Source organism: Fusarium proliferatum (genome assembly GCF_900067095.1).
Source record: "Fusarium proliferatum ET1 genome assembly, contig: FPRO_scaffold001, whole genome shotgun sequence".
Taxonomy (NCBI): Eukaryota; Fungi; Ascomycota; class Sordariomycetes; order Hypocreales; family Nectriaceae; genus Fusarium; species Fusarium proliferatum.
The window spans coordinates 3,812,088-3,824,958 of NW_022194790.1; the positions used below are offsets into that span (position 1 = coordinate 3,812,088).

At 49.5% G+C, this 12,871-nt stretch overlaps 6 protein-coding genes across 6 annotated transcripts; 1 reads left to right on the forward strand and 5 right to left on the reverse strand.

Annotated features, from left to right (window-relative positions):
• Positions 1 to 163: 163 nt before the first annotated feature.
• On the reverse strand, positions 164 to 970 carry FPRO_00838 (uncharacterized protein; the record flags this gene model as incomplete). The annotated part of the gene is made up of 1 exon (XM_031221992.1): positions 164 to 970. The coding sequence occupies one exon, from the start codon at positions 968 to 970 to the stop codon at positions 164 to 166; it is 807 nt and encodes a 268-aa protein (XP_031075634.1).
• Positions 971 to 1,523: 553 nt separating this feature from the next.
• On the reverse strand, positions 1,524 to 2,789 carry FPRO_00837 (uncharacterized protein; the record flags this gene model as incomplete). Its single annotated transcript, XM_031222003.1, has 4 exons — positions 1,524 to 1,865; positions 1,922 to 2,124; positions 2,180 to 2,462; positions 2,508 to 2,789. The coding sequence occupies 4 exons, from the start codon at positions 2,787 to 2,789 to the stop codon at positions 1,524 to 1,526; spliced, it is 1,110 nt and encodes a 369-aa protein (XP_031075635.1).
• An 898-nt stretch (positions 2,790 to 3,687) lies between these two features.
• FPRO_00836 (uncharacterized protein) lies at positions 3,688 to 4,836 on the forward strand (the record flags this gene model as incomplete). Its single annotated transcript, XM_031222015.1, has 1 exon — positions 3,688 to 4,836. One exon carries the CDS (start codon positions 3,688 to 3,690, stop codon positions 4,834 to 4,836), a length of 1,149 nt encoding a protein of 382 aa, XP_031075636.1.
• A 571-nt stretch (positions 4,837 to 5,407) lies between these two features.
• FPRO_00835 (putative ubiquitin-like protein ubl1) lies at positions 5,408 to 5,849 on the reverse strand (the record flags this gene model as incomplete). Its single annotated transcript, XM_031222026.1, has 4 exons — positions 5,408 to 5,501; positions 5,568 to 5,650; positions 5,710 to 5,764; positions 5,839 to 5,849. 4 exons carry the CDS (start codon positions 5,847 to 5,849, stop codon positions 5,408 to 5,410), a joined length of 243 nt encoding a protein of 80 aa, XP_031075637.1.
• A 643-nt stretch (positions 5,850 to 6,492) lies between these two features.
• FPRO_00834 (putative prohibitin PHB2) lies at positions 6,493 to 7,525 on the reverse strand (the record flags this gene model as incomplete). The annotated part of the gene is made up of 3 exons (XM_031222037.1): positions 6,493 to 6,813; positions 6,871 to 7,226; positions 7,282 to 7,525. The coding sequence occupies 3 exons, from the start codon at positions 7,523 to 7,525 to the stop codon at positions 6,493 to 6,495; spliced, it is 921 nt and encodes a 306-aa protein (XP_031075638.1).
• A 1,216-nt stretch (positions 7,526 to 8,741) lies between these two features.
• FPRO_00833 (uncharacterized protein) lies at positions 8,742 to 11,705 on the reverse strand (the record flags this gene model as incomplete). Its single annotated transcript, XM_031222048.1, has 1 exon — positions 8,742 to 11,705. One exon carries the CDS (start codon positions 11,703 to 11,705, stop codon positions 8,742 to 8,744), a length of 2,964 nt encoding a protein of 987 aa, XP_031075639.1.
• Between the last annotated feature and the right edge of the window lie 1,166 nt (positions 11,706 to 12,871).

The following is a 12,871-nucleotide window of genomic DNA, read 5'->3' on the forward strand; positions in this document are numbered from 1 at the left end:
TGGGCTCCCAGGGTTGTCATCACAGCTGGAGGTGTTGAGCCCAGGCATGCACGCTTTGTCAAACGCTTTGATGTTGAGAATACCATGTACATCCAGATGCTATTAATACCAACAACAAAGAGATATAGGGCTCTTTCAGAAACCGGAAACTTTACACTAAGCCTCAGGCTTCTAACAAGCCACTATCCAGTACTTCTCGAAAGTTCCTCGCCCAGGATATTTTACCATTTCTCTTCTCTCCAATATGTGGCACTTCAATGCCGACTCTTCTCAAAGTCTTTAGCAAGGAAGACTCTTCGTTGTCCGATATGACTACTCCTCCTGTAAGCAGACACTGCATGTCCGTGGTCGAGTCCCCAAAATAAATCACCTCCCCGTCCTTCTCGTTGATGATGTGTTTCAAAGCTTTCTTCTTCTCGCATACATTGGTCATTCTCCCCTCGAAAAATTCTGGTCCTTTTATCGTTCCATCTGAAGCCGGTTCGTTGGCAATGACCTCAATTTTATGCGGTAAAAGAGCTCCTCGTAGAAAGGCCCGGGACCAATTGACCGATATAACACTCACATCCCAGCCCCTCTGTCTTGCAAGGGTTATGAGATCCGTAAATCCATCTCTGATCTTAATTCTGCCGGCCTTGACAGCGTCAGCACCAGCTTGCGACAACGTCTCAGCGTCTAGACCGGCAAAGATGCGTGAGTCAGCAATACGTCGTAGAGACGTCTCTTCCACGTCTTTCATTCCTGATAGGAATTCGATCTCATGATCCACAGATGTTCGAGTAACCTCTGGTGATGGATGGTTGTCTTTGTAGTGTCTGTAGTCGGCAACATAGGATTGAACCACTTGGTCCCAGGAAGTCTGGAGGTCATGGCCATATTTATTCCTCTGTATCTCGAGAGCTGAGCGAGCAAGCTCCCCGATAGAATCTTCTTGGGTGATTGTGCCATCAAAGTCGAAAACCAGATGCATCTTGAGACAGGTCGGATAGTAGATGTTGTCTCGAGCCTTGGTTATAAGCGGGGCTGTTCGGGTGATTAAGAGGAGAAGAGCGTATGTGAATGCATACATCTAAGCAAAGTATGTGATTCCGGCCCTTAGACAGCAGCTACTCCAGTCTTATAACGATCAGAAAGCGCCTCGCCTCCGACCAGTTTAGAGTGCATTGGTTACTGCGGGGAAGTTATTACGTAGGTAGGTAGTTATGATGTAGAACAATAGTGAGTGGATCGATAACCAAGTGCGAGAGTAGCCCAGCCAAGAATGCTATAGTCCAAGTTCAATCTCAGATCGGATAAAATAAAGATAGCTTCAGTTGACGAGCGAATCACGGCTCGCAAAGCATTTCGCTAGATGATGATTGATTACAACTGGTAATCTATAAGACTAGAAGGGTATCGTCGCTGTAAAAACCCTACCCTGAATCCTTCGAACACCACATTAAATGATATCCTGCGTTCGTTATCCTTGAAGTGAAATATTTGCCCCTTTTTATCCTCTTCTAAGAGGTCCGTCGATGCTGATACTAGGAAACAGGCAACACATCCTCCATCTCCGCATCGTCCTCATCGTCATCAACAGGTTCAGCAGCAGCCTCCTGGGCCTCTGCGCCACCCTTGTCGCGGTAGGCATCGCTCAGGCAATACTGGTTGGCAAACCGGCCACTCTTGTTGAGAACAGCAATCTTCTCGAGCACCTGTCGAAGGTATTGTTCGGGCTGCTGAAGCTTTTGTCGCAAAGCCTTCACCGACCAATACTGATACTGGCGGAAACAATCGAAAATGAGATCCAGAAGCTGGTTCTCTGGAATACGGGCTGCCTTGAACACCTCGCCCTTCTTTGGCTTGGCTGTGGCAGCGATATTTTTCTGTGACCTTTGTTAACATAACCGAGAATGAAAGATTGTACGGAAACAAAACGTACGATGAAGCTATCTCCGAATTCGGCGGCGCGGGTAGTTCCAGGGTTCACTACGGCTGAAGCTGCGTGTCGACTGATGATTTGGACCTTGGATTTGTTCGCCTCTGCATCCAGAATCTTCTGCTGAAGCACCCGTTCTTCCTCATCTTTGCCGTGGGGCTCAACACGGACATCGTAGGCAATCTTGCCAAAGACCTTTGTCTTTTCTGTAATGCTTTGTTAGCACCTATTCGTGGCACGGCAATGCGAAACCAAGCTTACTCGGGACAGCTTTTCGATAGTATGGTTGATATCGGCTCCTACGGTCGTAGCTCGGCCGTTCTGCTCCGTTGTTGTTTCCTTGTTTCTGCCTCAACAATGAGGCAGGGATGCCGGCATCGGCAGCCTCTTGTCGCGCCTTGCTTCGCGCCTTGAAGCCAGGCAAATCCTCCTCGCTGAAAATGAAGTGGTTGCTAACGTTGTGTTCTTGGACTACTAGGTCATATTCGCGAGGCAGCACCTGATGCTCCGGGCAGTTGGCGGAGAGAAGCATGCGAAGTTTGGTCTACGTATATCAGTATGGTGCCATCGCCTTATCAGGTATGCATACATCTTTGCTGCCATCGGGCTTTGCTTCAGTCCATGTTCGCAGAGTGCCAATTTGAATTTCATCGTTGTCGCCGAGTCGCTCCGTCAATTTAGACCAAGCTTCCCACATGTATCGAGGAACGCGTGCGAGGTAGAGTTGCTCGAAGGCGGGAGCCTTGTTGTCGTAGAATTCGAGGTCACCGGCATCTTCATACAAATCTTCTTCATCGACTTGCGCAGGAGAACCAGACGCCTCCGGATCGGGTTTGATGAAGGGCTCCTGCTTGATGAAGGAATTGGCCATGATGGTGGTCGAAGTTGTGCAGGACGAGGGATACTTGGAGATGCGACAAGTCGGAGGAACTAAGATAGGTGCTGTGTGCAAAACGTATAGGATATGTAGGTTTTTCCAAAGTTTAGGATCTCTCTGTACAGAAAGGAAGGACTTTGTATGCGCTTTGTTGATTCGCGCGCCCCAGGGAATGGCTATCAGCTTGTGAATGATGTCTTTGAGTGGAGACCCAGGTAGCCAGGCACGCTTATGACAAAGCCTGTCTCATGCTTAGTACAGTACCGAAATGGAGATATGTACACGGTATTGATATGGACGGGAGGTGTGGAGCTCTGGTTGGATCATGGGAACTGAATCGCCTTTGTTACTCTATAGTTAGAATTCTATTCATATATCAGCTTGCATGTATGTAGCTTGTCGGAGGAACGGGTGTTGAGGTGATCAAAGGTGATGCTCAAATAGCGAGGGTGCTGACTCTAGTACCTACCTAACGAGGCCCGGGCGGGGCCTCCTGGGTTTCGTCGCAGACTACTAACTTATTTAGGTAAGTTAGTGCCTACCTATGGATACTGGTACAATGGCTTCCTTTGAGATTCGAGCACGCTTTCAAGATCTCGACTCTCTTGGAGCATCAAACATTTACGATGCTGTCGCTTTCTTTATAGCGATGCTCGGCTGCCCTTCCAAGGGGCTCAACACTTAATCACCCTTCTTTCCTCCACTGTGCTACCCCCTGGCTTATATAACCCTTCCTTAAATCGTCTTACTCCTCAACTGTAACACTGCTACTTGGGCGTTGCTACATTTATAACAGAACCCTCCTACATATCTCCTCATATAACACCATAAGGATCGCATGAACTCACGAAACGTATGAACGAACTCTCGACACTTTACCCCGAGCTTCAAGATGCCACCCAAGTCTCTATTGGAACTTGCCACTGCGGCATGCATCAAAAACATCCGCGAACTCGACAGTGTTGGCGACTATCTTCCTTATAAAGCCGTCCGCCTCCTTCTCCTCAAGATCGACAACGCGAAGCAACTACGAACTATCGAACTGAACTCCCCTCAAATCCAGGGCGAGACAGGCGAGGTGTGGCTGAAGCTTATCAAGCATGAGTTTCCTATGGAAGTCAAGCAAAAGGCATACAAACCACCAAACCCAACTAAATGGTATCGCGTCTATGAGAAATACAAGTCTGATCACCAGAAGGCCCTTTTGGAAAGTGAGGCGAAGCTCAAGAATGCTCTCATGGGACTCAAGGAGGACAAGGAGAAGAACACCAGTAAGATTGTCGATGACAGAAGACTTCTGCCCCGAGGAGGCAGAGTCGGTCCGAAGAAGGCTTGGGGAATTGGCGCGCGAGATCCCAATGGCAGCACTCTCGCTTTCAATAGGGGAAGCCGTACCAAGACTCACAACGGTGCAAGCGTCATGCGCAAAGTACGGCGAGAGACAAAGGAGATTGCCAGTATCCACGGCGCATTGTCAAGGCCAACACAAGCATCAAATGCTATCACAAAACTCCGCAAGGCACCTGCAGCTATGGTGGGCGACTATCAGAGAGCCGCCAAGCCAACAATCCGACCTCCGCTCCCTCCGCCACCGAAACCAACAGTCTCTGATGCAGTTCGAACCCATGAGGCACGGGCGCAATACATCTCGGACTCTGATTCTGAAGATGGGGATGATCTGTTTGACGATGAACAGCCGGTACCCCGTCGAAAGGCCTTGTCTCACGTATCGTTGTCTCCTCTGAAGAAGCCTGCTGCTGGCCACGGCGAATCTACAAGCAAGGTCAAACGTACTGGTCTTCTCTCCAACAGCTATAAAGGTCCTAAGCCTCAAACTACAACATCTTCACGGCCCAGAGTGGCCCCTTCAGCTGGAAAGTCGGTATCTCCTACCCCTCAACAGAAACAAATATCTCTGTCTCCCGAGCCGACCGAACAGTCTTCACCTACACGTCTCACAAATACACGACCAAATCCGGGCATCGGGCCACGCAAGCGCAAGGCTACGGATGTCTTCATGAAGCCTAAGAAGAGAGCTTGAGATCCAAACAAACAATTCTCTGGTTTTTTTTTCTATATATTTGACACGGTTTGTGGAGATGTTTATTTCAGGGGCAATATTCAACCCCATTACAATATAGGAGTGCAGTGTATAACGGCCCATAGCAAGGGAAACAAACGGCGATAAGCGAATGACAACAATGATAACGGATAAATAGTCCATAAATAGTGGCATTAGACTGGGAATACAATGGAATATCGAGGTTGGCGCATGTGTGCCAATTTGTGATGTGTATGATAGCACTAAGACGACGGAAGATGAGCATAGCCAGGCTTGCTCAAACGGGATGCTTAATCAATGAGAATAACTTTATCGTATCTTTTGGTATTATCACCTTGTCTTCTGAAAGTATTTGATACTAGCAGCAGTGTTCGCGCATGATTGCTCCAGCTGACTCGACATCATGATCCCGTGGGTTCAACAGCTGTTGTACTGTGCTCAGTCATTCCACCTAGTACAGTGATCCCTCGTCATCCTCGGTTGTCGAGCGACAAACTCGTTAAGTCGGGATGAGGTCCACTATGTTCGCTCAAATATTCGTTCGATGTGTTTATGCCATCCATCGTCCTCCTCTAAGGGCGAGAACGAGATGGAGAGTGTCACCAGCGGAGAGATTGTATTCGGCAGCAGTCTTGTCATCGGTCCTATACACGGTACGTTAGTATACTGAAAGACATGATGTTCGTTCAGAAGTTTGTATGAGAACGTACATTTGCTTGCCGCCATGGATAAGTCGCTGTTGGACGGGCGGGATACCCTCCTTCTCCTCGACCTTTTCCTTGATCTGGGAGACCTACAAGTGATCAGCTGAGGTCTTTCCGCTTCTATTGTCCGCCGTCTTTCGAGATTTACCTTGTAGTCCGACTCAATATCCAGCTCGATCTCCTTGCCGGTCAATGTGCGGACTCTAGTTATCGCAGTGTTAGTTTGCTCCCATGTTTCCCAGCCAGCATGACGTCGAAATTCCGACATGTGACTTACTTGATCAACATTTTGGCGGCTGTGGTGAGGAACCAGGGTGTTGTGTGTTCCAGGGAATTTACAAGAGTTTGCAAAGAGCAAAGAAGAAAGTGTCGCGTAGGTTTCGAGTATGCGAGGCTGATGTAAACATCAAAGCAATGGCGGCTGTTGGGCTGACTGAGCGCGATTGATTCATGGTGGGGTTGTGGGCTAACACTGACGGAGGGGGAGGGGTGACCCTTGCAGTGACTGGAGCTGTTGCCTACCTCGGCGATACCTACTAAGTACTAGGTACCTACTATACCTCAATACTTCCTATTGTGAGTTCTACAGCTCCCGTCATGATGGTCAGGCGCTTCAGCGAATACGATCTTGCTAAGGTTGAAGATGCAAAGTTTACCTAGATACCTACTTACTCGTGTCTATGTGTTAAGAGCGGAGTTTCGAGACTCAACTAGTGTCTCGCGTAGTTTGCATCTGCAGTGGTTCACTTGTCGTTCGTGAATTAAGACCAAATTCTATGAAATCGTTTGCAGCAGAGCAGAATTGGTAGTTCGACTTTTTCTACCTCATTATTCCTAATAGTACAACCCTTTCGGTAGACATACAGTGGAGAGTTCATTAAATCCATAAGCACCTCTCCTCGTTCACAGCTCGTCCTTCCGTATCATCCGATCAGTTCTTGTCATTACTGTCGAATACATTGAGACCAAGTCCCTCAGAGTCGAGCATGAGTCTGTTCTTAGAGCCAGCCTCTTGGAGCTGAGCAGCAATGTATCGAGCGTTCTCGATCTTCTTGAGCTCAACATAGGCCTTGTTCTTCTTGATGGCCTCACCAATCAGTTCAGCAGAGCGAGCCTCACCCTGCGCCTTGACAACCATGGCCTGCTTCTCCTGCCGAGCCTTGTCGACGATGAAAGCAGCTCGTTGGGCCTCTTGCTGGGCAACCTGCTTAGCCTCGACAGCAGCTGTGAATTCGGGAGAGAAGGCAAGGTGCTGCGGGATGTCAGTCAGATCAGATGCTCTTGTTCAAGTATGGGAGCATTTGCTTACAGTTAGGGATACATCGTCTAGGAGGATGTTGAATCGAGCAGCTCGTCGAGCAAGGTTCTCTCGAACCAGTCTGGCAACATTCTCTCGCTGTGTGATGAGCTGGCTAGCGTTGAATTGAGCAACAACACTCTTGAGAACCTCATTGACAATAGACGGCAACACACGCTCGTCGTAGTCGGTACCTAGTGTACGGTAGATCTGAGGCAGAGCATCAATCTGTGGGCGAGAGAGCACACGGCAGGTGATGTTGACCATCTGCAGATCCTTGGTTCCGGTCAAAGACGCCACATTGCGTGGCTTTGCTCGGACATCGTACACAATTGGTGTCTCAAACCAAGGGATGTTGATGTGCGTTCCTGTTTGCTCAAGTAAGTGTCTGAGCCGAATCCTCCGAAGTTCGTTTTCTCGCACCTTCGTTGTAGATCTCCTTGCTCACACCAGTCAGCCTCTGGTACTTGATGGCTCGGTGACCACCATCGACGTTGAATAGGGAGTTTGACAGGAACAGAGCACCACCAGCGAGTAGCAAACCGCCGAAGAGTGCACCGCCGGCTGCTCGAGGCATCTGAGGGCCACCTCCTCCAACACCACCACGGGCCTGCTGCATCTGTCGAAGACGGCGCATGGCTTCCTCCTGCCAGTTGTTGTTCGACATTGCGAATGTTTGTTTTCGGAGCGAGCGTGGACGAATCGAACCGATGTGATATGTCGACTGACTTTGGTGGTGATGGTTTTAGGCGTCCGTGTAGTCGTCAATGATGGTCATGAAGCTAGGTACTCGATTGAAGCTGTCGACTAATGTGGGTCCCCTTTTTTGCCCGCCCAGCCTTTCCCTTTCCAGAACAACATCCATCTGCTTCTGGCCTTAGCCTTATTAATGAGTGGTCTGAACTAGAGTGTATCAGAAAAGCAATAGACAAGGAGGCAGCAAAACGATTGACAATAATAGGAGATTATTTTAACATGCACTATGCCGCTAGATACTTTATGTTGTAGTTTTCATTTTATTTTATACTACGGTTTATTACACTATGCAGTCTGCTGCTACCTACATCGTACCTTGAGTTGGTGGGATATTATGACCTACCCTAAATTATAGCAAGAGTATGCGACTATAAATAGGTAACAAATAGTTCCGTCTATTATACGACACCTTAATAAGAATTGATCTTTAATATCTTTTTCAATATTCATAATAAGGACGTCAACTGGGGCAAAGGCATGGTTAACATATTAATAGAGCTCCTTGACGACATAATTCAATATAGTATGTAGTTAGTTACGCATTGTCCCAAATACTCACGAATAATGCACCGAAAGTTGTTCTTCACATCTTATACGAGCTTGGGATATAGTAGCTTATGCTTAATTTTCCCTTCATTATATAAACTACCTAGGTAGGTTAGACTGGAAGCTCTCTTCCTGAGTAATCATTGTCTCAGAACACCAATATCACACTTTCAAATGTTGGCCTGACTTGCTGAGTAACATGTTACTGCGTCTTTGGTTTTGAGCTGTATAATTAACTTGTGTTTGTTCCTATCGATATTTTTATTCCTGTTCAAATAATCTTCATACAAAGGAAACCTTCATTCCATCAAGTAGGATCCGAACACCATGTTCTGTACTATTTACAATGGTATCTGCAAGCACATAACATGATATATCCATAACCCATTCGCCAAGCACATGCAACATAACCTAACCACCCACCATTACGCGTGAAATCATCACGCATCCCTACATCGTCTCTCATACTTAGTTATTGTGTCCCTTCCTATATCCAATCCCAAAAAATAAATCTTCATCTATGTGTGAAAAGTGTCGAGCGAGTGCGAGTTGATAAAAGAGAATCTTCAATGTTGAGCAGATCACTCACAGAGAGCAATCTTGATGGTCTCAGTACCAGCCTTGGGCTTCTGAGCATAACCGTTGAGCATTCGGAAGCCGGATTTGCAGTTTCGGCCCTCCTCGAACACGGCAGCAACGCCATCCAGACACTTGCCAGCCTCCTCCATGGCAGTTCCAGTAGTAGTAGTATCGGCGAGTCGGAGCTCACCAGCAACCTTCTCCATCTCACAGCGGAGGAGCCAGCGCTCCCAGTTCCAGCCGCCAGCAATGCTGCAAGCGCTTGCAATATCATCACTGCTTCCCATAACCATGGCGTCCATCTGGCAGGTCTTGACATCCTGGCCATTAGGGCTGTCCTTCAAAGGAGGGGTAGGAGGCTTGAACATATTTCGTCTGGCACCCATGGGCAGACACATCCAGATGCGGCGAGTGTCTTGGAAGCCGGCACGGGCCAGGCGACCAAGCCAAAGCTTGGTAGGGTTAGGGTCATAACCAAGAGTCTTGAGGGCAAAGCCGAACTCAACGCTCTTTGCCAGTCCAACGGGACCAGCGTTGATGATGTCTGAATCCAAGAGTGAGAAATCAAGATAGCCACCGGGCTTGAGAACGCGCATGCACTCCTTGAGACAGGTGTCCCATTCGTCTTCCCCGTTTTCACCGAAAAGCTTGAGGATGCTGTGAAGTTCTCGGGCAGAAATGAGATCGAAATGGTTGTCTGAGAAGGGGAGACGAGAAAACTTCTCAACAGCAACTTGTCGATGGTTGGGGGGACCACGGACATTGCAGTTGGAAAGTTGACGAATAGACTTGGTTGTGACAGTGTAGACCTTAGTGTTGGGGAACTGGAGCGCGCAGTGCCACGCCCAGTCGCAGGTAGTCTGTCCGCCCAAGTCAAGGACTCTGGCGCGCTCGCGAGTAGTGCCGCCATGTCCAGGTGCTGCGCGAGAAAGACGAGCAAGTCGCTTGGTCACTGGAGCAGAGATGAGGCGACCACCGTTGAGCATCTTCACGGCGGCAACGTGCCACGCAGCAACGGTCATCTGGTTCATGGCCTCAACTTCCTTCTCTCGGCGGAGCTTCTCAGGGTCGTCAATGATGTTATCATCGCCACGAGCAACATTGGCGCTGAGTCTCTTCTTGGCGGACTGGGGAACGACGCTGAGCTGGTACTTGCCGAGAAGCTGGTTGCGATGAGACTCCTTGAGGGAAACGCGCTGAGCCTGGATAGCCTCAAATCGAGCAAGCTGGTGGACAAACACATCCTGGCGCTGAATGCGGATGATGTAGTCTTGAAATGCCCGATAGTAGGCAGACTCGCGGCGGACGAGCATGGAAGGCAGGCGCTTGGGGTGATCAGATGTGGAGACAAGGTTGGAGAAACGAACGCTCTTCTTGACAGGAACAATGGAAGTTTCTGGCTGAACCTTGAGGGGAGGAAGTTCAGTTTGAATCTGAGGAGCTTCAATCTCCTCCTCAGCCTCCTCAGTGATGGTGTTGAGCCCACCATCGTCCTCGGTTGACTCATCTTGAACACCACGAAGGTAAGATCGTTGAGCCATGAGCCAAAGCTCAGTGCGATCAAAATGGGAGAGAGCCTCCTTTTGTTGCTTGCGAGCATACTCAGGATCGTAGTCGACCACAATCTCGGTGGGGGCATCCTCAGCCTGGGGTGAAGCTGGGGCATTGGCCGAGTCGACAGTAGAGGGAGCAGTCTTGTGCTCGAAGACGGGTCGAGCAGTGGGCATGTCGTCCGAGAAGTCATCCTCCTCCTTGAGCTCAACGACTTGCTCAACGATGGGCCCGGTGGGGGCGGGTGTAAACCTGACACTACGATAAAAGTCCTCTACGAGTTCCTTACGCTTAGGGACAGGAGGAACCGAAGCATCCATGTTCCAGGGACATCGGTAGAACTGTTCAGCGGTGGTGGACGTAGGTGGTGGCATATCCTCGGGGGACTTGGAGGGCATGTGCCATGTGTTTCGGCTTCGGGGAGATAGACCGGAGAAGAAACCGCCTGGAGATGGAATATCAAGCTTTGTCAAGTCTGCAAGAGACTGACGGTTAGGGTTGGGAGAGAAGGCTCTGTTGATAGCTGGCTGCGACTGGAAGCTGGTGATGAGTCGCAGTGGTTGTTGTCGCATCTCAACAGTTGGCTGGACAGAATGTTGTTCAGGCACCTCAATAACTTGAGATGGCTGTTCATGGAGGTTCTCCTCGCCACTAGCAAGGGCGTGGAGGGTAGCGAGAGCGCCAGGTTGTAGTTGAACGCCAGCCCAAGCATCTTCGGTGTTTGAATCCTCATTACCGATTATGGGTGTGGGCGGGGCACTCATAGCCGCGAGCTGCTCAGAAGTCAAACTCCCGTCCAAGGATGGGGGAGCTGACATGGTTGGTGTCTCTGCTGCATGTTGCTCATGCATGAACTCCATCTGAGCAGGCGACATTGTAAGTTTGACAGAAGGGGTCAGAGGGACTGGAGAAGTCATCGACTTCTTCATGTTGTCCACAGCAGACCACGTCTCAACAGAGTTGTCGCGTGTTGCTGGAATGACAAGCGGGGTTGGTTGCTTGGTAGGGACCTGCCTCGACCTAGCAGACGCTTTTCGCTTGAGCATATCCTCTTCATCATCAGTCACATCGTAAAGGTCCTCGAACTCCGTGGCCTCGGTGGCGACACTATGGCGATTCCAGGGGTTGCTGGAGGTGGTTGGTGAAGTGTCGGCAGCCGAGTCAGTTGAAGGTGATGATGGGAGAATAGGAGCAGAAAGATAGTTCATTCCTCTTGGTGTAGGGAAGTGGTCGCTCATCGGTGTTAGCCATGCCTCAATCTTGAGTTGGGCATTGCCAGCGCGTCTCGTCCTGCGACCTCCGTTTTGAACCATACCATCGTCGCTATCCTCCTCAATTATAGGATTAAGTCTCCCCCTGTGCTTCCGGGCCAGCGAAGAGTCCAGGGGGTAGTATCGGTTTTGTGTATCAGCCATGTTGCGAATCTATCAGTTATTCCCGATATCTGACTCCTGCCCGGGGGCTCAATGCAATAAGAAGGCTATGTATTAGTCGTTATAGTAAGATCTGTTCGACGACCGGCGTCAGTATTAAGGGCGTGAAAACGACAGGATGCCTCGATCAACGAAGCCTCTATGCAGAACTGCGAAGTGACACAGCACGGAAGGCTGAAGACGGAAAGAAGAGAATGCGGAAGAAGGGGGCCAGGCTGCTGGCCGGGGGATTGTCATAGTCTTAAAGCCCGAGGACTGGTCCAGAATCACCAATACTCGCTGGAGCGGCTATCCGAAGTGCGGGCTTAGAATGAGTTGGGCGGCACGCACTTGCAGTAGCACATCCCAACTCCACGTCTAGGTGGGCCGATGCGTCGACAGACATGGTAGCGTGCCGCACACCAAGCGTGGTGGAGGCGGGGCCTGAGAGCGCCAATATCTTGCTGGAGAACCTGACTGGCACACAAGGCTGCGAGAGCTATGTGAAGTTTGTTGGCGGTGGACAAGACGAGCAGAGGTTGCATCAGGGTAGCATCCATTCCCGGCCACTAGGTCGGTTGATCCCCGCTATCGAACAACTAATATATTCAAATGACCAATAGGAAGCATGATCGTGTATTTCTATTTTTGGATGACAGCGATTGACAGGGGTAGAACCTGTTGCGCGCGCGAAAGTTGTGATGACAGTTACAGGCGTGAGAGACTATTGGTCCATTGTTACCGCTGTAGGGCCAATTAGCCTTAAAGTTGTTTCTTCGGCGGCTAACTGCCAGGACTGCCTCTTGGCCTGTGTCTCTGAAGGTGCTTTGAATGCAGAAACATTTTGTGATAGCACTGCCCAAGCGCATGAACAAAGAGGCCATGAGGTCGCTCGATTGATACAAGTCATGCAACAGAGCTGGCCGAAAGGAGCGATTTCCGAACAACTCGGATGTCATTGAATGAGCGTAGCCTCGTTTGGACAGATCACTGGCCGTAGACAGTTCAAAATGAAATGAGGATGGCCAGCTTGGCAGGCCATGGTTTGATCGATCAAACGTTGTGAGATGAGGCAACCGCCGAGATATGAGGTGATTGTTTGATATTTTTCGATCCAAAAGCCAGCTCACAATGTTGAATAAGTAATTTATGAATATGATGCAAGTGAC